Source organism: Aquila chrysaetos, chromosome 5, assembly GCF_900496995.4.
Source record: "Aquila chrysaetos chrysaetos chromosome 5, bAquChr1.4, whole genome shotgun sequence".
NCBI classification, from domain to species: Eukaryota; Metazoa; Chordata; class Aves; order Accipitriformes; family Accipitridae; genus Aquila; species Aquila chrysaetos.
Window position 1 is genome coordinate 4,500,816 of NC_044008.1, and position 25,449 is coordinate 4,526,264.

Here is a 25,449-nt window from a genome sequence, read left to right on the forward strand (position 1 = left end):
CTCACGGATGTTAATATATGAACTGTCTTGCAGACCTGCAACCACATCCACAGCGGTGTAGAGTTTTCAACCTAGCAAACTTTTCCTGCACCTCTTCCTCATGCATTAATTCCTCTTCCTTCCTAGCAGACGCATCTTCAAATGGTGAAGGGTATCTCTGAGGCTTAGCATTAGCTTGCAGACAGTTATCTCTAGTTAGTTCTCTCTGAAAAGAGTCTCAGCCAGCTTTATTCATTTCATAAAGCCCTGTAAAAGGCTTGGACATTTACTCAAGGTAAATTCTGTTTCACAGTTACCCTCTCCAAATTTTCAACCCAACAAATGCTGAAGCTGGAGGCATAACAGAACAAAAAGCAGTTGTGCGAGCAGCAGACCTGCAACTCCTGTTTCCTAAAGATCCTGCTCCTATTTCCAATAATCCCAGCCTTTCCTTCATCCCACCCAGCTGGAAAAGCACATCCAGCTGATAGCCTGGAATGTGACATGTGCTGGAGAAAATCTTTCCCTAGATGGGAGGACTAATTTGGGTTTCTTCCCTCTGCTCAGCTTTGATCTACACAGGCAGGAACTGGGGGATTTCTGAGGCTTGTACCACACCTTCAGGATGGATTAAAATTGGTAAACAAGCTCCAAAGTTATGGAGGCAGGAGAGAAGGAGAAAAAAAAAAGGAAACGGTGACTCCTGATTGTGTAATATTCATGTCAGGAAATGAGAGAACGTTTTTTTGGGAGAGAACAAATATCAGGGCTGTGAGATTATAACAAAACTCTCTCTTTATCACCCTGTACACTGGTTTCCTATGGAAGGAGAAAGAACTGCCAGAGCCACTGATGTAAACTATACTCACTAGAGAGATTTAGGTTGAGAAAGTGGCTTCCTGAGGAAAGGCACGCAGGATCCCGCAACCAATACTGACTTGCTGAAATTTCACTCCACAGCCCAACACATGGCTCTCACAAAGTGCTTTTGCACTTTTTTTCATCACATAAACTCGATTTGAGCTGCAGTCCGCCCTGACCATCAGCACTGGTCTGCATCGCAAAACTGAGCAGAGATCATTCCTCCAGCATACGATCCCCTCTCACACTTGTCCTGCCTGGTATGACAAGCGGTTGTGCAGCTAAATCTTAGGTTCAAATTCAGTTTCCCCAAAGTTTAGAGCAACCCAGTCTAAGGGGAATTCATCTCTATCAGTTAAGTGAGGTTGACTTTTCACATATGCAGATTTAGGCAATCATATACTGAGCTCATTGTCTGCAGGCTTAATTCATTCCCATCAACCTTGCAAATATACATTTGACGCACTCTTTCAACAAAAGCAAACAAAACGAGCCATAAAAAATGGGACATAAACTTCCCAGCACCACGGAGAACAGAAATCTCAGTAAGGACCATTATTTCTTTGCTACATCAGTGAAACTCCGCGGATGTGAAACACAGCACTTGCAAAACAAGTGCTTTCGTTTGCATTGCACTCCGAAACATACGGCTTAAATAAACAAACCCTGGAATGTGAATGAACTGGCCAATATATGGGATCAGACAGTCACCCCCGGCGCATCCCCGCTGACGTCTGTGGAATTCTGCCAGGGATTAATCTAACCCTGGGTTCCTGAAAAATAAAATAGCATCTGTCTTTCCCAGGCAGCAGCCTCCACTGTAGCTGGGAGCACTTTTCCTGGAGGCTTGCTGAGTTCAAACACGGAGCAGGATCTTTCACGAAGCAAATGTCACCAAGACAGGTGGTAAAATGGCACCGGGCCGGGTGGCTTGTGAAGGCAGAAGTCATTTTTAAAGGGCAGGGTTTTTTATACCTCAGAGGCGCCTATGATCTCTGAAATGTTTTGTCATCAGTAATAAATTGCTGTAACACTTCTAACTGTATGGAGGTATGAGGTTTTTTGTTTGTTTTTTAAAGATTATATCATAAAATACCAGGGTTCCTTTTACAAAATAAGCAAGTGGAAAAAACAAAAAGGCTGCCCGAGATCTTTCCTGAGCTTCTGAAATTCTTTGGGGTGGCCTTGTTGTGACACCCCTGTGTCCACAGGTGACGTGCACTACTCCCAGACCCCTGGGGACCTGTGTCCCAATGACTTATTCATCACAGCTAGTCGACAAGGGACAGCCTTTGGCATGAACCCAAAGTCAGAGTCAAACTCCCTTTTTTTGGGAACCAAACACATTTATCATCTACCACTGTAGATGATAGCTCTGTCTGTAAACAAACAACCAAAACCGCCTCACACTTTGCTAATGCTAAACATGGTATATATCCGATCCGTAATAGGACATTGCAAAAGTCAGAGCAGAGTCATCTACCAAACTGGTTCCAGCACAGAGCTTGCAGGGATTTGGGACTGGATCTATCCTGGATTTGGCTCTGGGTTTAGGCATGTCCTGCCCTGCATTCTGCACTCACTGCTATATAGCAATCACTTGTCCTGAAGAAATCTTAGTGGCCGTGTGTCAGAGCACAGGATTATTTGCATCTCTTACCAGCTGTGCAGCTGATCCACTCCTGCACCTTGGACATGCCACTTTAGCCAAAATTTGCATATCAGGGCACCAATATAAATTTATTTTTTAATCCTATTACCACTGAGTAGCAAGTGCTTTATGAAACCAGGAAGCCAGAGAGCAAACCGTGATCAAAAAAATCACAAAGCAGGGATGCAGCTATTTCAAATACACTCAGCTGATGTTTGTCCTGAGACCTTCATTGCCTTTTGCCTTCTCTGAGCCTGTTTGAGCATGACAGCTCCTCGGGATGGTCATGTTGAGAGCATTTCTGGCATCTAAAGTCAGGCTCACCTCACTGAACATCAGACATTTACCTCTGAGCGGACTGTCTAAACTGGCCTTGGAGTCAGCGGAGAGCACTGGGCTTTTCTGGGAGTGATTCATCAGTACCCAGTATGGATGTCTTCCTCAAGCCGAGATGACTCCCACCACAGAAATCCCTGTTTGTTCCCTTGGGTTCTAACGCAAGGGTAGCTGACTTGCTCCGATATCAACATCCCTGCAGAAGACTGGAATTATAGGGGAGATGGATCCCACCGTGGCCTCATCTTGGCTTAGTCACCTTAAGGTAAGTTTAGCCATCTACACATTTAGCCACCCTCCACCAGCAGCAGATTAACACCTCCCAAGGGTGGTTCAACCCCCCAAGAGGGGAGTCAGAGATGAATCAATCTCAGGAGGTTCCTGCGGCTATCACTGACATGACGAGAAGTGCCCCTGGCTGCCCCACCATGCTCTGAGCAACGGCTAGACAAGTGCAACTACACCCCAGCAAACTTATATCTTCTATTAGAAGGGCATCATTTTTCCTATATTCAATCCTTACTAATGGAGGAAAGTTCCGCAAACCACACTTTTTTATTTCTTGTTGGTAGAGGTATTATTATTATTATTATTATTATTATTATTATTATTATTATTATTATTATTATTATTATTGACTCTCAGGAGCACAAAAATTATATCCCTTAGTTAGTACGTTTATGTTTGTTAGGTGCCAAAAAAAGCTTTCGGCTCTGTGTAAGACAAATAAATATAGGTCTGTTCTGACCAAATTGATTTTATTTACTTTTGAACTGACAGAAACTTCAATTTGAGTTATGGCTTTCAAAAGCCTCATTAAAGCAAACTGCCAAGCTCTGCGCAGAGATGAAATAGGACAACTTTTCAGTAAAAAGTGAGATCTTAGGGATAACTTGTCATGCAGTATTTTCTTTCCTTTTGAATTTACCAGTCACCACATCTTTGAGAATCATTTAAAGTGTCATTTGAGCCAAGCTGAAGTTCAATGTGATAAATGCAGACTCTTAAAAAACAAACAAACAAAAAAGCCATCAAATAAACAAACAAAAAAGCCCAGTGAAATACTGAATTGTTTTAAAATTCTAAAATCTCTTTTTGTAAACTACTTTAACATCCTTTGGAGATTAGAGTCACAGGGATTCTCAAGGTATAAAAAGGGATTTCTGAGTTGATTTAATTTTTTTCAAGAATCACAGCAGTCAAGTTAGGAATTTATCAAAGATTTAAGATAAAAAACAGCCAATATGAGGAATTCCCTAACACTGAAGTTCTTGATCTTCATGATTCTTGAAAAGCAGAATGGAAGAACTTTTCATCCCCTCGCTGGGACTATTTTTGTGTATAAGATGTTTAAGAAGTGTTTTCCCAACGAGGACTCATCAGTCTTGTTCAATCAGGGAAAGTGTGCAACGATCCACGTATCCAGACATAGACAACAGCTTAGCAGGAGGTTTCATTTTCAAACATTTTACATAGCACAACAATTATGTAGAGAAATTAACTCTCTCTGCAAAGGCTGGGGCTGTTTGAGAGCTATTTTTTTTTTAAATGATTGAAGTTGCTGGACCTGTCAGTTCCTCAAAAAAATGTGATAAACAAAGATAAACAGGATATTTCTAGGACACCCAGACTTCACCTGCCTGGAGTCCCACTGACAAACCAGCAACTGCTCATAGAAAAGTGAAACCAAATACAGCTCAGCTCATCTGCTCTGTCACATGCAGAACTGTAATTCAGTTGATAATAACCTCAAATTGAAGATATAGATTTGTTGGGCACCATCTTAAAATCAGATTGTCTTGCAGGCCATGCCAAACCCAAACTTGCACTGTGCTGAGACACAAAATGCACTTTACAAACCCGTATAAAGATTTACCAATGTGCTTCTTACACACCAGAAATGACACAGTAAGGTGCACACAAGTCTTGTAAAAACTCATATGCATATTTAACATCTCCCCACTTACCTGACTCCACGGCTTCTTTAACCATCACGGCACAGTAAGGGTTAATCACCTCCCCTTGGGATGGCAGGTAAGGGCCACTGTCATAGTTGGATAAACCAATACGCAGAAAGGGAGACATGACAAGTCCTGTGTCAAACAAAAGACAGGCGATATTTGGGAAGAGTCTAAAAATTCCCTTGGTTTTAACCAGCCTCTTATCTCCGTTCGACAGGGTTACGCCAGCCGTTAGTTATCCATCCAGCTGGAGACTCTCTGACTTCCTCCACTGTCGAGCAAGACGATGGACTAACCGAGTGCTGCTTAACGTGCGTAAGGTAACGTAACTCAGCTGTCGGCTTCGCCGCGTAGCTGAGCTCATCGCAGGGCTGGAAAGACCCGCGACAGCAGCTTTGAGTACTAGTCACTTGATGCCAGCCATCAGGAACGAGAATGACAATACACAGAAGCCAAATTGGGACTTTCTTGGCTGGGGTAACCTCTGCTGTAATTTATGTTGAGTCACGCGTTCAAGCACCCGAATGCTATGAGAATAGAAAGGGTTTCGGGAATACAAGGATGTTGGAAGCCTGCGAGCTGAACATGAAACTGTGAAATAACTGCGTACTATTTATATATAGCATGGAAATGATCTCGGGCATTCAGCTGCCTGGGTGCTGACCCACATTCATAAGTCAAGCTATAAAGAGAAAATTCAGCTTATATGAACCACACTGTGTAGAGAATGGAGAAGAAAAAAAAAAAAAGATCTCAGGATAATTTTAAGCAGCTGGGAACAGAACCATATAAAATCAAGATGCCAGGAAACACAACAAAGCCTTTGGGTTGGTCTCCTCTGTAGGCTCTTCCAGAGCTTCTGGAGAGAAGATGTAGTGAAACCAGAAATTATTAACTGCTGTAGCTGGTGGCCATCATTGTGCCACCTGGGCCCAACGACTGGCATTTACCACCCAACTCCTGTGTCAACTTCAGAGCTTGTCATTCCTGGCTCCCCTTCTAGTCAATGGGGAGCAAGGGGCTCTTTGATCTCGGCTGCAGACGTCTATGTCTTGGACCACCAAAGTTAAAAGACACGAGTCTTGTCACCAGCTGTTACCTGTCAAATATATTGACAATATATTGTTCAACTACAACAGCAAAAAGTTGAATGACTTCTGGTGTGGGATGCAGCCCAAGTCTCTTCTCCTTTTTACACATAAAATGTCCTATCCTAAGGGCAGCTTCTCTAGCCTCACATAGCAGAAGATCCAGATTCTTTTCTGGGAATGGCATTTTCTTACCTGTAAATAGTATTTTCCTGACAGACAAGTTCAGTCTCTGGCAAGAGGGTCTTCTCTTTTCATCACAGTTGTGCACAGCATGGAAAGGATTTTCTCAGCTGAAAGAATGAGGATAACCGCTCCTCTGGCTGGGCTGACTTTAAAACTTGGACTCTCTGTTCAAGGAGACAGCAGGCAAGACCATCAAAGAGAGAAGAAAACGTGAGAAACCAAGACATAGCCCTTTACTTGAGTGTCTTCTCTCTTACCCAGCAGTGTGGAGCGATGAGTTTCCATCAGCCCCCTGTGCAAAAGTCTAGGCGACTGTAAAACTCAGAACAACTTTCTGTTAGTGTGTGGCCAGGTCGCAGCAGCTTGTTGTTTTGCTTGTGTCCTGGATAAGGTGAGATCTTCTCCTTCTTCCTGTTTTATAAAATGAAGACAAACAGCTACATTTAGCACTGGGACTGAAACACCAACTATTCTGGCCCAAATATTCACAAATACCGAGCACTCACGCTGCAACACTTTCTGACATTTTGGCAAAAAGATGGCCCATGCAGCCAGCTGCAGCTATTCTCTGATAGGGATTTCAGCAGGGGAGGCTTCCCAGGAGCCTAAATTTATTCCCCTACGTAAGGCCAATTTATACAACGGACAGCACAGGAAGACTCTCCTTCCCATTTGAGCTCCTGGATAGGTTAGCTAACAAAATGGGCTGAGTTTTCAGGAAAACGGCAAAGACTCATAAACCATCTTGGATATTGCGCTTAAAAGAGAAGAAAACCATCAGGTTTCTGGGGAAGACAGGATAGGACAGAAAGAGAGAAAAAAGTCCTGTGACTCACGTCTACTGCATATCCCTAGGTATGCACAGATTGTGGGCCACCAGCAGCTATCAGACCTCCTCTGAAGACTGCCCAAGGACCTCTGCCTGTGGCATTGCCCTCAACTAGGAAAACACCAACACTTTTGCAATGTTACAGAAGCTAGTGGGAAAGGCAAACACCACCTGGGGCTGGATGCAGGAGACTAGGATGATCCTATTCTCCTCTGGATGAGGGCAGCATCTCTCTGAAGGGTGTTTCAGAAACACATTAGCCAAGTGCCTGGATGAACTTGCTCCGGAAAGCCACTTCCATTTAGATGTTCAAGCACAGGTAGCTCTGTAAGAAGGAGCATTTGTGGCACTGCACAATAGTACAGTGAATGGTTTATGGGTGGTCCATGGCACAAAAAGTCTAAAATTTCTGGCTGGACTGACAGAAGCAGAGAAATCCAATCAAATTAAGTAGGGAAAAAATCCCTTTAACAGTAAGAAATATATGTATATATATTTCCCCTCTCTGTTCCATGCAACTATTTAGCCGTTTGTTTCAAAAAATAAGAAGCCTACTCAGCCTAAAGAAAAAAGGAAAACCAGATCAAAGTGTCTCTGGCAGCAGAAGGGAAATCCAAGTAGCTGCACGTTCTGTCTGCTCTGTGTGTGAACAGAGATGTATTCTCTCTGCCTCTACCATAGTCCACTAATACTTCTGGTGACTTCTGGGCAAGAGAAGATTATGTATCCTCTTCCAAATCCCCAATTCCCACACCCTTGGCTTTAACAACCGCTTGTTCCATGAATGGGAGCAAGAGGAAGTGCAGAGAGGGCTGTAAGCACCCCCTCACCAGGACTTTCAAAACTCACCTTTAAAACTCAGAATGCTAGCCAGAATTACTAGTCAACATGTTGGGCATCTAAGAACATGCGTGTTGCCAAAGGAAGCTGAAGTTTATTTGATGACTCCTTGGCATTAAAACGTAGTAATGCTATTTGCTTAAGTACTAAAGAAACAAAATTAGGGCTAAAAGTTTGAGCCTGGCACTCATCACATTTCAATGAAATCAATGTAGTTACAACATAGTTAAAATTGTGAAAGCATCTTGTCCTGCTAAATACATCACTGCTCCAAAAATCACTGGTTGGATGTGCTACAAGATACCTGTTCAGATCTGTGGATCTGCTCCCTAAACAGTGACATTTAAAACTTTTCTTAGTCTTAAATCCTGGACACCCCCTCCCTCCTCTCCAGTGCGATACTTCATTTTAGCTCTGTACAATCAAGCACTTCATGAACAGGTTTCCCAGAGAGGTTGTGGAGTCTCCGTCCTTGGAGATATTCAAAAGCCATCTGGACATGGTCCTACTGGCTCAGGTGGCCCTGCTTGAGCAGGGGAGTTGGACAAGATGACCTCCAGAGGTGCCTTTCAATCTTAGCCAGCCTGTTATTCTGTGAAAACATGGGTGGGACAGATCTCACCTAATCCTAGATGTCTACAGCATCTGTGTCTCCACGTGAGGCAATTACCTGGGCTCCTGAGAGAGAAACAGAAAAACTGGCACCCTTAGATCATCAGCTGGATCGATTTTAGACCCCTCTATTAGCATGTGATGAACCCATTTCTCTCCTTGAGAGCAAAGGGGAATGCCTGGGGATGATCCGTTTACAGGGAGCACCTCCACAGTACACAGCTGGTTTTGATCGCATTCCTCAAGCCATTAAATTTCAAAAAATCCCCTGCATTGTATCAGATCTAAAAGACTTACTCTGGGACTTCACATAAACCAGTCTATTGCATGAGATGTTCTGCAGCCACTGCAAACAGGCGAGAATTTTCTATCCAGCTGCAAAGCATGTAGGTTTGGCACACCTAGTGTTAGCACCAGCAGATCAACAGCTGCCCACGTAAGCTTTGCAAAGGCTGGCTAAAAGCTAGCTAAAATTGGAGTTTACTGTTGCACCAGTCTCGTGTGAGCACTCTGTCCTGGGGTAAATTTCTTCACCCTGTCCAATAAATCAGACAGATAACTGGTTTCCTGCTTCTCTCTCACTGTCTTTCCTGAAACCACCTTGGCTTTGGCCCAAACATCTGTTTTCCAGGTCATATCTCCAGCTTTTGCCACTACAGGACTGCTACTTGGCTCGCATCCACAGCCATAAACAATTAAGGAACAACACAACTCAGCTCCAGCAACAGCTCACTGTAATAGCAGCAGTTTAATTTAACACTAGAAGCAGCTGCAATGGATATGGAGAGTGTCTGCTTAATTTCCCAGTGGAAAGGATACTATAAGGTATCTGAAAACTAAGGATGAAATGCATCTTTCTATAAAGGGCCACCTGCAACCTCTCCTCCAATAAAACACTAAATACAGGGTACTTGGGGTTCAGCAATACTGCTCTCTGCTTCGCTGGCGCAGAGGTTTGCCCACCCTTGAGAATAATGCAACATGGAAATCATTCCCAGATGATATTAGGAAGTAATAAACTCCTTAATATCCTTACTCAATTGTGGTTAAGGACAGATGAAGAAATGAGTTCCTGCTCCTAGTCAGAGGAAGAACTGCGTTGAGGACAGCTGCCTTTAGTGGGATTTATGCTTTTGTGTTTCACTGAATGAAAATGGATGCATGCATGATGCAGTAAAGATGGCAATTTACTGAATGAGAGCCAACTGAGAGAGGAGGGGAAGTATTTCTGGATTTGAGATGCTGCTTCCCTAATGTCATAAAACTCTCATTTTCTAGAGGTCAGAGCGAATATTTCCAGCTCTCCCCCCCTTTTTGAGGCAAAACTGTGCATGCAAAATGAGTTCATAATCTGAGGATCAGCATCACCAAGAGAGAAGGGAACCAGGAGTTATAGCTGAAGGGTATGAACTTTACTTCACCCCCTGAAAGGCATCTCGCAGCCAAAAACACAGCTCCTGACCCTGCAATGATCTGTTTATATAGCTGGTGGAGACCTGCACATGAGCGTAACTCAGCACACCTCAGGGTCTTCCTGCTGATTTCGAGAGCAACACTGAGCACCCACAGCGATGGCTGGAGTCCCCGTCTCTGTCCCCGGACTCCTCATATCCCACAGACGTCTCCATACAGCAGGGAACAGGGATCTAAATAACTCCCCTGAGCGACTTTCATTTTGGGTGCCCCTATCACCTGTTATTTCAATGGAGCTCAAACCAGCCTGTTTATAAAGGAGGAAGTTCAGAACCCCTCGGGGTGCCACCCAACATTTCTCACACTTTCATTTTACAAGGGTGTGAGTCAGAGGAGGAGGAGGAAAAGGAGGGGAACTTGCAGAGCCATTTAATTTTCCCTCTCTTCATGGTCAGCCATCCTGTCTGGAGCATCTCACAAGGGCGGCTGAGGGAGAGGGCAGGGAAAGGCAGGACCAGCGGCCGCTGATGGCATTGGTACAATACCAGACTCCATGCAACTAAAGACGCTCCCAAAACTTCATGGAATGTCAAAACATAGGTGATGGTCTCCACGCAAACCCTTCCCCATGGCTTGCAGACACAGAGGACCCAGGCAAAGCATTTCTTCTGCCATGTGGAAATGAGGCTTGCAGGCTTTTCTAGGGCCAACGGCAGGCACGGGAACGGGCATTTCTCTTTAAAAGTCTCTGGGACAGCTCGTGATGCTGTGTTTAGAGCAAGTTGCGTGTATCGGTAACAGGACCTGGTCTCCTATATATAGCCTACAAACATGTCTGTTTGGACTCTGCTGAGTTCACGTGGTTTCTTCCAGTTGTATTTGTTGTGCGCAAGGCAAGACCGGAGGCTCAGGTCTATTTCAGATCTTATACGTGATTTAGCTACAGTGGAGTTAACGCAGGTGAACAGACTTACAGCTGTGAAAGGGTTGGTATTCATACCACTGGGACAATTGCAGAAAATTGCTGCTGGGAATGCCAGTGGTCATTGCATCCATCAACAGACTCTAGGACGGAATCTACAACCATTCTACCAGGTACATGTATAGCTGGGTCTCAAAAACTGAATTTGTGCTTTGCTGTCCTTAGGTCTCCGCATAACAGTTGCTTAAACCTGACCTAAATGCAGGCTATGTCCAAAGACACTGTTCAGCTCTCCACCCCGTCTCACACTGCAGGTTCCCAACCTCTTCCAGCACAGCCCAGTATCTGTGTAGGGTTTGGGATCAGGGAACAGATTTCTCTAAAAGCAACCCTTCTGCTTTTCTTTACTTGACAAGCGAGTTTGCAGCTGCATCCATTCCCTGATCTGACTGACCCGGCACGGACGCGGGGGCCTGCACTAAGCAGGAATGATGACATGGGGGATGGTATGCAGCAACTGCATTTTGGCTGGGATAAAGAGACTGGGAAATCGTAGCCTCACTGCCGGTGAAGAGATTAAGGGTGGATTCACATGAATATATGCAGACAACTGCAGCGCATATATGGGCTACCACCCCAGCTCCCATCATATCCAGTAAAGAGATATAAGTACTTGTAGCGGTGCATCACCCCATCCTAAAGAAGACATTTCAAATACGTTAAGCCAATCCCATCTGGGAATTGCTGTTTCCCCACTATGATTACATCTACCCCAAAGATGGCCAAGATCAGTCCTACCACTGATGTTCTGGTGTCCAGTGAAAAGGACCCAGATTGTAGGGTTTGATCCAGGAGCAGATGCATTCGTGTCTAACAGTCACAATAGCTTGAAAAGATAGTGAAATACAGCTGGGTGGGGACCCCACACATCCTGCCAGGCCGGAGCCAAAACCATCCGCTCTGAAAGTCGCCCTAGAAATGGAAAGAGGGTCCGGTGCCCAGGAGCACTCCTCAGCGCTTCTTAATTTGCTCATATAGAAGGAGCCAAAGTCTTACCTCAAAAGGAGAATCTCTTTCAGATGTGCCTTTTGTTTCCCAGTAGACAATGTGAATTTATCTCCCTCTGAAGAGGCAAGACTTTTAAAGCTAAAACCCTTGTTATTTCTGCAAACGGGAAAGAGAAGAAAAGCAGACCTACCAAATCCCTATTTGGAATAAACCCCTCCAGGTCCTGTCCCTGAAGCTAGGTCATAACCCTTTTTTTCCTCACATTTAATGAACGTTTGTCAGATGTGGTCCTGAAACAAAGCAAACTTGCATCCTCACCTGTCCCATTGGAAAGATGCACAACTATTCAGTTTACTCTCCTTTGTAAATCTTTTCTTTTTTTGTGCATTTTCGGGGGTCCAGATTATTAAAAGCAACTTGTCATTTTGCTTTCTTATTTTCCTGGAGAGCTTTTCAGGTTAATTTAATTCCCTGTATCACTCCATTTCTGCAACACTTGGGCCACACAAACTCAAAATAAATGTTTTCAAAATAATTATCCCCATTGTACTTATTTATAATTTTTATTACTAACGTCTCTTTTCAGGTTTTAGTTGTCTTCTAACAAACACAATGCTAAACTTGAAGCGACAGCACCCTGTTTTTCAAACACTGCACACAAAATTCTTTCAAAGAGCTTTTTAATGTAATGAGGGAAATAAGAATATCTTGAACTGAGATGTAGCTACAATATCTCCTTTCCTTTGGCTTCTTGTTCGTTAGCCCAGCAGTTCCTGTATTTCTGTAAGATTTTCACACCGGTTCACAGCCGTCTTGCTATGATCTTTTTGTTTAGCTTTTGGTGCTTTTTTTTTTTAATGACACAGGTGGAGTGCGCCTCAAATACTTCACCATCTTGTATCAGGATGGTCGTTAATGCACTGAACTTCCTGCCAGTGCCAGCATCTGCACCTATTTTTTTATTTTCTGTCCCTTAAAAAAAAAAAAAGTCCCAAGGAGGGGGGCAGAACCATAATGGGACATATTAACATCCTTCCTTCTGCAGGCAGTTTCACGCCTATGGTTAACCTCGTTCAGCAGTAGAGGTATTTAATGTCTTTATTTAATCCAGAAATCTGCTAAAGGTATTTGGACGCTGAACCACGGAAATGTTGGGCTGGAAAAGAGCATTTTGCTCATCCCTCTGCCTCCTGGCAGACTGTCTACATCATTCTTGATGTATCTATCTAGCCATCTGTCAGGAGCAAAGCTTCTTGTGTGCTTGGTGTTACCACGTACTCCTCCAAAATGTGGCCAAATTTGTCACAGAGGAGCCTCAGATTGTAACTGGAGTCCACACTGGACATCCACACCTTACTTCTGTGTGACACAAAGGACTTTGGAGATGTATTTTAGGAAACTAATTTTGATCTAGGATTGTCCCGTGTTTCTCCAGAGCTTGCAATATTATTTAAGCAGAATTAGTGTTTTCTCCCCACTCCTCTGCAGCACTGGACATTTCCTATCAGGCTTAGCAGATAGGAACTGCAAAAAGATGCCTGACTGCCAGATAACTTCATTTTAGGCATGCCAACAGCATGAACCCAGCTCTGGTCCACAGCCCTCAGCTGCCTGCCCTTTGCGCTGCAGTCCTCCCAGTAAGTCTGCAGCAATCTCCACCCCCGGGAGCACCTGGCCCAGCTCACACTTTACAAGGAACACCACCACGAAGATTTCAGATAATTCAGCCTTCTCCACACCCTTGCAGTTTCATGTTTATTCTTAAACACCTTAAAAGCAGAAATACTTCTTTTGCACGGCAGAAGCTGGCAGACCTGCAACTTCTGCCTTCATTCTCTGCGCCACCAGTCTTTGCTTCCACGGCTTCACCAAAATGACCCTCAGGAGGGTTTTTTTATTTCCGTCAATCTCAGGGCTCCCTTCTGCAGATGGCATACCTGTGCTCTCTCTTGTCAACACCATCACAACACCAAACTCTGTTTTCCCACTCCCAATGCCTTCACACCCCAGCCACTTCCTTAAATAAAATCTGACATATCGTTCCCTCTTCCTCAGTCAGACCAGAGCTCAATTTAAAACTATACTTCTATTTAAATAAGGAAGCTCTGACTCCCTGAGAGACCGTCCATCTCTGTCTCTTCATACCTTTGCACCCCACTTACCATTTAGCTAAGTCTCTGAGAGGTCATTTGTCCACCAGTTTCTTTCTGTGCTTCTCCCCTTAGTTATCTCCCTGACTGGGTGGCTACAGGGCACACAGTGGGTGGAAGAATGTAATGCAAAACACAGTCAAAATTCATTTTAGCCCAGAGAATCAGGTTTTTGCTTTGTTTTGTTTGGGGGAGGGTTGGTTGGTTGGGGTTTTTTTGTTTGGTTGGTTTGGTTTTGGGGTGGTTTTTTTTTTTCATATCACCTGCTGGCTGCTTAAGAAAACCTTCATGGGCTCATCTTCACACTGTGTGAAGAGCTAAGTCGTGATCATGCAGACAATATCTGCCTCCCTTCTCCCCAAAACTCATGCTGTTTTTCCTACTAAGTAGCCCTGGCTCAGGCTGTCCCTGAGCTCAGGAGGTAGCACAGAGCCTCACACAAAGCAAATGAATGTTCAGTCCATCCTACAGTAGCGATCTCGGCATTACCGTGGCTCACAGTCCCCGGGAACCGCGCAGGGTTCACCTCAGCATCACTCTCCTTTTTCTGAAGTGATGGCATAGCTGTTGCCTAACACAGAACTGCCGAACCTGATTTTTCAGAGGGGCTGTGCAAGTAGGAGCTGCACCATGAAGAGGCATATTGGTGGCTGCTAGGACTTCAGCACGCACGTATGGCGTTCCCTGAAAGGATTGAATTCAGGTGCTCACATCGGTACTGTGGTCCAAAGCTCATTCAATTAACACCACATCCTGCTTGTCTACCATGCCACTGCCCTCTGCTTGCTCCTCATCCACCACCACGGTCTTCCTCTGTGGGATTAGCAGGAGAGGTCCGTGAGCAGATGGGGCTGTAGCTGGTGATGCTTCCGCTACTGGGATCCTCTGCCCAAAAGGGCCCCCAGTCCCCAGGAACCAGCCTATGGCCACCTCTTCCACATTGATATGGGTCCTTCTATCGATCGTGACACACCGGAGGTCCCCTTCCCTTCCCTCTTTGCCCAAACAAACCAATATAGGGCTGGGATTCCTGACACCTAACTTTAGAAATTCACTCGACTACCTACTCCGTATACATCTGCATATGGACTATTCACCCCAGGCTCTCTTCATAAATGACAGAAAGAGACCTGCTGGGTTTTCAATTTCCGTTATCCCCATGCAGCTGACTAAAATGGGTCAAATGCCTGGTGACCTCAAATGCCTCTTTCTCCCTCCAGCCAACAAACAGAGACCAGGCAGCTCGTTCAGGTGGAGAAGTCTGTCCGACATTTAGGTTTCTGAGATGAGAGGGGCTGGCTCCCAGCCATGGTGTTTCACCAGCCAGCAGTTAAGCAAATTCAGAGATCAGCTTATGGGTGTTTGTCTGCATCGAAACCCAAATGAACTAACACATGTAGTGCAGAGAGAGATGAATAAGCTGAGGGCACAATGATGGTCTGCAGCTTTGCCTAAGTGCAACAGACTCTGAACCAAAACTCACTGAAAACTATTTAACTTTCTATGGCGTTTGAAACCAATCTATAAATAAGGCATAAGGACAACGCTAATAACTAAGAACTGGAAAAACTGACATAAGCTGTCTAACTGAATTTTCTAAAGATGACATTTGGTAAAAGCACCATCCTTTCCAATTTCACTAGAAAATATATTACAAAGAACCACCTTGCTTTGACGAGGGGAGGACAGGGAGAAGCAGAGCTGTTTTCAAGAGACTTTATCTAATTTGCTCCAACGTTTTAATACCAAGGTCTGTAGTTGCCCTTACAAACAGCCTCCCCTTGTATGAGCGGGAGGAGGGGACAGGAGAGCTGAAAACGGAAGCTGGAGGATGCACGTTCTTTGCTATTTCACCAATGTTATAAATCAAAACATAAATAGCAAGTGTTACTGCAAGGGTGGGAGGGGAAAACCTGGGTAAATTCAGCTCTCAACATGTGCATAGTCCTTCAAGACAAATAACAGCGATTCCCACATCAGCATTTGTCTCCCTGGTTTCCGTGGATAAGTAGGGTGCGACCTTGTCTAAATCCCATTCACAAGCCAGAACAAATCTCTATAAGCCTCAGCTGCTCTTTCTGTTCTCAACACATCAGACCCAAAATGCCTCCTCGTTCACTCAGACTGATTCTTCCCCCACCGCAGCTATTCCTGACTTGTACTGCTGATTTACATCAGAAGAGGAGCAGGTTCACCAGCACATAGAAACTCCACAGCAAAATCAAATGACCACATCAAAAACCTTCTCAGAAGAAAAGGCTTGGATCCAAGTGAAAAATTAATCATATGCAAGTTTAGTTTTGAAACAAAATAGAAGTTTCTGCTCCCAATGCACTCGCAGAAGTCTGGAGCAAGGCTCATGGGGATTTATGGTGCTAGATGACCCCAAAGCTTGGCCTCTTCCTTAATGTGACAGCCGTCCTGTTGCTGGCTGTGGCATCCCTGAGTATCCCTGTAGATTGTTATCTGCTATTTACAAAATCACGGGGTCATTAAAAGACCAAGCTGAATTAGGACTTCACTTGTGCCAAGGCAAAGCTGCAAGAACCCTGCATGTTTCAGGAAAGTTACTCCAGCCTTACACGTGTGTGTTTGCAGATAATCCTGCTGCCACTAGCATTTCTCTCTCTTTTTTTTTTTTTTTTAATTAAAAAATAAAATTAAGGGCACATACCTGGGCAGTTTATTTAGGCTACAGGTTAAATTTGGCCTCTCAAAGTAAGACATTTAGCTCACAGTGAGGCTACTGCTGCTGTGTGTTTGGTCCCAAGGACAGAAGTGGATCCAAAGTGTTGAGTTACTGCATCAAAGAGGACAGACAAAGACAAAGTATACACCTACCAAACCCAAGAAAAACCTTACTGCCAGTCCAAAGTTACGAGTACATTTGTCAGGGGGGTTCTTCTCCCACAAAAAACCAGAATAACTTCACAAAACGATGAGTCAGCCAAAGCCCTCCAGCCAGTCTGCTCTGAGAATACATCCTCTTTCACCCTTGATCCCTGCGTCCCCGAGATGAGCTACATTAAATCCACCCTCTCAGCAAATGCATGCGTTTACAGTGGTGCGACAGCCCTGCTGCTTATTGGGATGGACTGGTTTATTTGCTTTTCCAGAAAACATGTGGTGTAATGACATGTGAGGGAGGAATTGCACTTCCTCGCCTGGGCGGGTGGCTGCTCTGCAATGAAACATCCAGGTGTGATGACAGAAGAGGAATCTGTGTTTGACTTAGAGCTATTTGTTTGGATTATAAGTTGTCTGCTGTACTGTTACTGGAACTTTCAAATGCCTCATACTTATCAAGGTAAGAAACAGAGGAGTCCAGAGGAGTCTATGCCCTCAGAGATGACTTTTTAGGGCTGTGATTTAGTCAAAAACACTTGGCCCAGACATGGCAGTGAGGAGCAGGTCCATGCTGGTGACCAGCACAGCCATTTCTTCTCACCTTCTCTGCTGAGGTCCAAAACTTGCTATATGCAGCACGCAAGGACAATTCATTAGGTTCATTACTCTCTTCTGGCTACATCCCTTCCTAAGGGGAAGGTCGTATCTCCTTTCTGTCCTCTGACGGTCACGAAGGTGCCACTAAACCCAAACTAGGCAGTCTGATCTTGTGAAATGAAGGCAATACTGTTGGGATCAGCAGTGCATGGACACACATGTCCCACATTGAGTGGACCAAGGTACCTTCTCCGGTCCCAAGACCAAAAGTACATCCATCCCTTGGGTACATCTCCCTTCCTTGAAAGATCTTCGTCCATCCTGCCTACAGGGATCTGTCCCTATCACACGCTATCACTCAAAGTGTGCCTGCCAGAGCGCTGCTCAAACGGGCCACGACCAGACCTGGGACTGTGCTGATGCTTAAATGTTCTTGCTGACTGCAGCACAGTGCTCAGCCCTGTTATTTTATTAGCATAGCCAGTAACTCCAGACACACAGTGAAGAATGGGCCACGCTTGCTCTCAGGAGCACATCCAGCGGCTCACACCAGCTATCAGGTGGAGCTGTGCACCCTGCCTGGATGGAAAGAGCAGGCAGCAGGTCCCAGTCCTTTGCTTTACCTCAAAGATGGTCCAACAGGGAAAAGAAATGTCACTGGGGGAACATGACCAGGCATCATTGCTTTAGTTTGGACTGGGACTTGGTTTGTGCTACATCACATGAACATTTGGGTTCACTAAGTTCACCCGGATCTCTAGAGACCTCACCTCCCACCCTGAAAATAAACAGTGGCTCCATACTGCCCATAAACTGGGAGTTTGAGGAAAAGGCACACTTGCATTATCGCAGAGTCTGAGTGGGTCTGCTCTGTTCTGGGGCAATAAGGCCTCCTCTCCATGAAGAAGCAACAGGCAGAAAGGTCTTATGCCTGAAATATCACCTAACAGGAGGTAATTCGCTAACTCTGTCCCAGGCACACCTTCTGGAGGTGTCTTTCTTTCTTACAAGGAGCAAGGAACAAGGACGCTCTTGTCTTAGCTGCTCTGGTGAGGTGTGTAAGCATGAATCCTCACGCCCAGGAATGATGTTAACGAAGCCAAGGAAAGCGTCAAAGCTTCAAGAGAACTGAAGAGCACTTCTGTACAATGTGCTAGACCTAAACACAGGTGAATCTCTAGCTTAAACCTTCACCCTTCTGCAGTAGGGAGGAATGTACTAACCACCCCCAGCCCCCCACGCACCTCTCACCATATACCTATCTATCTTCTACCCACCTCGCTGTAACCAGCCCCTTCTGCTCAGGCTGTCTGTCTGCACAGGGTTTTTCCTGCCCCAGATTGCTGTCGTGGTGAGTCTGAGGTCTATCCTACCTCCTCCACTCAGTGATCTGCTTCTGTAGGCATGCTCACATCTTCTCCCATGTTACCACCAGAGTCTGGAATGACCTTTTCAAACCAGTTTCAAACATCGTTTTCCTGCCTTTCTAAATGATAAAACCCTCCATGAGCAGCAGGTGGTGAGCCAGCGTTTCTTTTTGCCATAGAAAATTGTCAAACATATTTAATACAGAACCACTTTTTCAACTAAAAATAAATAAATATTTTCTAAAGAAAAGTTACGTTTTTTGCTCTAGGAAACTGAGGTGCAACTTCTGAAATGGTTTGATTCAGCCAACCTGTCATAATGCCTCATGGAAACTATAGATAAGATTCCCTCATATCCTCATTCTTTCTGTCAACCAGGTTTATCCACAGGACCACATCTTCCTTGAACACTACTGCCAGGGACGTTGGGGTTGGAGCCAACACCTTTCTGCACCACATAAAGTGGTTATGGTGCATCTCGGAAGCTTCAGGAAATCAACTGAATGGAAAAGCAAGTACCATCTCTAACTAAATTCCTATGACACACAATAACAGAATTCAGAATGAAAACATTTTTCTTGTGGACCAAAATACTTCCACTAAAGAACTAAAAAAACCTGAACATCTTCTGTGTTTTGGAAAGGAAAACACCTTTATTTCTCCTGGCCTCTAAAGCCAACTGAATCTGTAACCCTGAAGCTTCCAGCTTAGACCCTGCTTTTCTAACACCTTACCTGGGAGCATGTCACTACACCTATGAAGAGCTGTCATCTTGCAACACACAAGGTTGCAAGACTCCTCCTTCCTTCCATCTCCTTCTTTCACCATTTCTACTTCCATATGTACCATGCTTTTGCTGCCTTTGCTATAACTCATTCTTATGTACATTGCAAACTCCTTAGGATCAATTTTTTGTATGCGTTCATGCACTGTCTCATCCTCATCTCCTGGTCAGGGCAGTCATAATTATGAAGGCAGTTCTCCTACTGTCACGTTTGATGATAATTATAATGTGCTAAGTACAGAAAGGTTTTTATTGCCACCTTTGAATTCCTTTACATATCATGGAAGGTGTGCCAACTATCTCCTATAAGCACCTCTCTTTGATGTCACATCAAATTCTTTCCTTTAACTGTTCATGGTCTGGCATCCCTGGATGAAAACTGCCTGAATTTTTCATCACTGTAGGTGCCTTGTCTATACTGGGAGATGATTTCAATGCAGCAATACTTTGGTAAACTAATAGATATTTCTCATGAACACAAAAGACACTTCTTATAATTTTTTTTCCTGTTTTTCTAGTTTGTAATCAGTGGGGATAAAATGCAGGGCTTTTTTCTTTTTCTAAACTCAGGTATTCATGAGGCATTAATGCTGAGATGCAAATAAAAAAACTATGCCATGAAAGATACAGTTTCTCCATCAAGACTGTCTTCAGCTCCTGGAGAAGTGGCATCATCTCCTGATGGAAGCACAAGAGTGCCCTGGCCTTGGGTGACAGAATGGGGTAGAACGATCTTTTCTACTCTTTTCCATTTGAAGTCTCCACACAGCTGCAGTAACACTGCTCAGTGAAGTTCATGGCCTTGTTTGTGGATATCTTGAGGTTTTTCACATTGTTCTGCTGGCTGAGACACCTCTTTTTGTCTGCAAGCACCTCCCAGGCAGTTCAGAGCTACTTTCTCCATAATCCTTATGCAAAGCATGGAGGTTTTACCCCTGTTTTATAGCCAGGTCCAGACTGACATGCAGGTCATGTCCTTGACAGCTTAGCGACAGAGTCAGTCAAACACCTGTAGGTTAAAACACTCGGCCGCGCAGGAAAAGCATTGCAGAGGACGCAGCACAAAGTGCTCACGTAATGAGCGGTACCCAGCAGCCCTTCTCTCCCCGTTGACCTGGCAGGGTGAGGATGCCCTAAAATGGTCTCAGCATTAAGACTCCCTTCACTTCCCCGACGAAATGGCAAGTTCAGTAGATGTAACAGAAGTCACGGGAGCAACACAGTCAGGCTGAGTATGATACACAGATGGCCACAAGGTTCATAACATCCCTGTTCTCACTCGTTTATCAACAGGAAATTTTTTTGACTTTTAGGGTTGGTGTTTCCTATGCCTGCATATGCTCTGACTATATTGTTGTATCTCCTGGAGATAAGTGGGACGTTTGCACTTGACAACAATAAGGAAAAGAGGATACACATCTTTTGAATGAATGCTAAGCAAATTAAAAGACATAATAATCAAGGCAGCTGTTTACTGAGAAGCAATCCAGCCCAAACCAGGTCGAATGCGATGTGGAAATGACCATTCACAAAAAACAGAAAAATGTTATGTAGAACTTATCATCTGTAAATCTCAGGGCTCTTTATGGCTCAGATAAATATCAAGAAATTCACCTCAGAGATAACTGAACCCTACATCCGCACCACACACATGGCACCGTGGTGAGAGAGGCAAGGTACGGTTACGTGAGAGCTGCACCATTTTCTTTTCATCCCACCCCGGGTACATCCTATACAACCGTACACTTCTTCCATTCAGCATTTCTGCCCAAAAGGAGCAAACACAGGAAAGTATTCTTACACATAGGTGGAACGAAAAATATCCCCAAATGGGATGGCACAATTCTGCCTCAGCAAGCTGCTCCAAAGCAACGGTGTTGCTACAAGGTACGATACAAAGCAGAGGAATTATCTGTTGCTAAAACAGCTGTGTGTAATTTGAAAAGCAATCTGGGTTCGTTCCACAAACATCATCAAAGTTAATAAACGTTATCTCTACTGTTGGATGTGATCTGGTTGGTGGTGACAAATTAAAAATCTCCAGCAGGCTTGATACATCACAAAATTAACACAAACAAGCAAAGATAGAAAAAGCACTTTACAATTGGCTACAGAGAAGCGTTTGCAGTTTACGCCGCCTTTGCCAATGTTTTCCTTCCAGCCAGGCCTACAACCAAGAGTCAGATGCTCTGGTTAGGATGCAAGCGCAGGCGAACAGAGAACACCACCACGGAACGGCGGTGATAAACTGTCACGGTGAGCTCGCAGGCTAACGCAGGCTGCCTTCTGATGTCAATCACGAACATGATCCGGTGAATTATTTCTATGTGAGAACAGGCAGTTAGCACGTGAGAAACCCTGCAAGGGAGCTTTGCATGCACACCAAGCTGTAGGTACCCGTGATTACAGGATCAAGGCTCTGGTTGGTGCTACAGATGATTTCACACATACAGGTTTTGGATGTTCATACCACTATATTGACTTTCTCTTCCTTTTCCATTTCAAGAATCACTTTTTTAAGCTTAGGCAAAGAACAACACTCTGCTTACACAAACCCTGGCTTCAGCAAAATGGGAAGCAACAGCAGAATTTGCAGCCAAATGTTTTAACTTAGAACCACAAACATATACATAAAAAGCCAAGAGCAGCTCCTATAGAGCAGCCCTCCTGACAAACCCCTCGAAAGCGGTTAGTACTTCAACCTCCTTCCTAGGCTGCTGCAGAGATCTTTGCAATTAAACCCAGATAATAAGAGAAGAAAACAAAAAGTTGCCATCAGAAGTTACGTTCACCATATCACCTTCCTCAGAACAAAGCGGGAGGATATACGGAGACTAACCTGGAAAAGATCCCAAGGAGGAAAAATAAAAACTTGTCATGCCGGGAAGCTAAGCTGCTTGGGCTCTCCTTCCCTCCATCCCTTCTTCCTTGTCTCTCCCTTTAAACCTTTTCTTTGAGACCCTCCATCTCTGACGTGATGGTGAGGCACACACTGCAACCGTGAGAAGCTCTGAGAGTCAACTGAGTGACTTTCTTTGAAAGGAAACACACTTGAGGCAGAAAAAAAAAAATCAGTTAGCTCCACCCTGGCAGTGTAATAACCCTCTGCTCATAGCTCTCCTTAGTGTGAAAAAAAATGAAGATTTTTACCCAGTGTGATTACAAAAACGGCCTGGGCACAGGGGGGCTGCTGAGATGCAGGATGGAGGTTCAGGAGGCAGATATGAATCTTCAATAGGGGTCTGAAAAGAATCCCGATGGACTTGCAGAAGTGGGGATAAAATCTAACTAAGCTCTGCATTGCCTATGCCAGTACAACTGTGGCATCATCTTAAAGCAAGGAGTCCTTCAAGTCAGAAACCTCTGCACAGGCTGAGCATTACTTGCTTCATTCATCCTGTGTCCTCACAGGCGTTGGCCAAAAAGTCATGCGAGGAAAACGAGGGCTTGGCTCATGGAGCTTTGGCAAGTGAAGGCTGGTGGACGTCAAAGTCTCACGTCCAGCCTAGACACCAAAAAAGAGACAGAGACAGCAACCCGGAGCCCACACCGGGATTCGGGTTCAACTCTGGTGTCAGGCGTTCAGCCGACGGCGGCTCGGTGGCTCTGGGAGCTCCAGGAAAGCAGCGCTCCCAGGAGCCCGTCCGATGCCTCCAGCCGAATGCAGCCCTGCTCCGCCGCAACCAGGCGGGCCAAGGACCTCCTTGAGGCAGATGCTCCTTGCTGGTCCCTCGACTCGGCTCCTAAAGCATATTCCCCAGAAACTCAAAAACGCCTGGCGGCCTCAACTGGCATGTGGAGAGCTTTCTTCAGTCAAAAAGAAGGATAAAAAAAAAAGAAATATAAAACCCACAGGTCCGGGACCTCAAGGATTTGGCTGTTCAAAAGCACAAAAGTGAGAACATTGCCCTATTCACCACAAATAGTTCTGCTTCTCCCTCCCCCCCTGCCTTTTTTTTTTTAATAGCAAGTTCAGTGAAACTTTATCTCTTCCTGCCCTAGTAACCCTACTAAATAATCTGTTATTAGCATGACTCAATTGAGTGGCTTTCAGCTGCTGAAGTAATTTTCTTTGCTACTGTTGTTTCATCGGTGGAAATTAAAAAAACAAGAGCCCGTAAAAAGCTTCCCACCCCTGCAAAGTATCACACTACTGGAGATTAAAGTACAGCCGAGAAGTAAGTTAGTTGCATTGTAGTTACAATTAAAAAGAATCCGATTACACCCAAGAGTTTAACTTCATTAGCATTCAACGTGCATGCAGGGAACATAACCCAGGTCTCAAGACGAGCAGCCAGGCTGGGTTTTTAAGTCCTCTCCTTCAAAAGGAAATGCAGCTCACAACACTATGCAGCGGAGGAGGGATGGAGAGAGTTCATTTCTCTTTGCTGCTCAAATCTGCTTTCAAACTTATCACAGCGCTAGTTTGTAGAATATTACAAACTTGATCCGAAAACGATATAGCCAGCTACTGAGACACAACCTCGCCTCTAAAACTAGACTTCTATCTGGCTTACTACAGACTGCTGTAACCAAGAAACACCTACAAAACATCACAGAACCTAGCAGGGGAAAGTATTTTCCCTCTATATTTTCCCCAGTTTGTTTACTGTGTTGAATAACACTTTGGTTATGGTCGGTTTTCATTGTTTTTCTCATTTTCCTCTTTCCTTTGTATTGCATGAAGGCGCATGGGAGAAAACAACGCTTTTTTAAAGGCAGGAAAATGTGATTACGAAACCACAAACACTCGCAAAAGACATCAGGTGTAGAACCTGAAAGTAATTTAAACTCTTATTTAAGAAAAACAAAACAAAATAAAACAAAAAAAACCAAACCCGCTCTCTTTGTCTAAACGTCAAGTCGAGAGCTTTAAAATCCCAGAACAAGAACCCAGAGCCGGAGCAGAGCGTCCTGCAGCAGCGTCCCAGGTAAAAAAAAAAAAAAAAAAAAAAAAAAGAAAAAAAAAAACCCAAAACCCCAAAAAAACCGAAACGCCGGCAGCACCGAGCAGCGCCCCAAACTTTCCCACAGCCCCGCCGGGCGCAGCTTCTCCCTCCTGCGCGCATCCTTCGCGCCCCGCGCATCCTCCGCTCCGCTCCGCGCCCCTCCGCAGGCGGTACCTGCTACCCGCGCAGCTCGGCTCGGCTCGGCTCGGCTCGGCTCGGCTCGGTTCGGTTTGGTTCGGCTCGGCTCGGCGCTGCCCGCCGCCGCGGCCCGCGGGGGAAGCGCACGCCGGGCCGCCCGCCTGCCCTCGCCGCCTCTTCCTCCTCCTCCTCCTCCTCCTCCTCCTCCTCCTCGGCACCACCCCGCTCCGCGCACCGCCGCGTCCCCCTCCCCGCCCCTCCTCGGGTCCGTCCCCCCCCCAACTTTTATCCCGGGTTTACCCCCAAAATGGCCCGATTCCCCCCGGGGGGGGGGGGTGGTGCTGGCTGGGAGTTGAGCATCGTGGCCCATCCTGCGAGGGACCCTCCTGTTGTAATCCCCTTTTTGCAGGCGGGGAAACCATGGCTGCATAGAAAATGCTCACCAAAAAAAGAACGAAATAATGAGGACGACCTGATTTTTTTTTTTTTTTTTTGGCAGGCTGCGGTGGCTGGCAGGGGGGAGGTTTGCCGAGGGGTGCCGAGGGGAAGTCAACGGGGAAGTCTTTCCTCGTTCGTCTGTCCCTTCGTGTTACGTTCTTGGCCATAGGGATTTAAAATATCTCTTTTCCTGACCTGAGCCCAGGTTGTTGTATGAAAGGCGGACAGACGGTACCTGCTCGGTGCACCCCGAAAGGGCTCGGGGGTGTCAGGGGTGCGTTTTGCCTGGGACATCCACTGGGACACTTTCTCAGCTCCGCCGGTCTCGTGGCTTTCTCCTGTGCTGTAAGATTAGGTGTGATGCTGGCGCTTGTGGACAGGTGGATCTTGGAGGGGGAAACTGGCCTGGGAACCTGGGAGAGGAGCAACAAGAAGGAAAGGAAACCCCAGAAATGTGGGTGCCAAAGGATTTTGGAGAAGGCAGTGCGAACTC

General features: G+C 45.3%; 1 protein-coding gene across 3 annotated transcripts in view; it reads right to left on the reverse strand.

Moving 5' to 3' along the window:
* The window catches only part of PRKCQ (protein kinase C theta), a 64,496-nt gene extending 39,902 nt beyond the window's left edge, over positions 1-24,594 (reverse strand). Inside the window, exons 1-4 of one of the 3 annotated variants that reach the window (XM_030016010.2) lie at positions 24,555-24,594; positions 6,320-6,473; positions 6,072-6,226; positions 4,795-4,920 (exon numbers count right to left, since the gene is read on the reverse strand). In XM_030016010.2, coding sequence (XP_029871870.1) covers positions 4,795-4,912 — 118 coding nt within the window. In that variant the 5' untranslated portion in view covers positions 4,913-4,920; positions 6,072-6,226; positions 6,320-6,473; positions 24,555-24,594. Of the gene's footprint in view, positions 1-4,794; positions 4,921-5,084; positions 5,128-6,071; positions 6,227-6,319; positions 6,474-22,270; positions 22,447-24,554 lie in introns of those variants that run through there. The other 2 variants (XM_030016009.2, XM_030016011.2) reach the window with 2 other exon arrangements.
* Between the last annotated feature and the right edge of the window lie 855 nt (positions 24,595-25,449).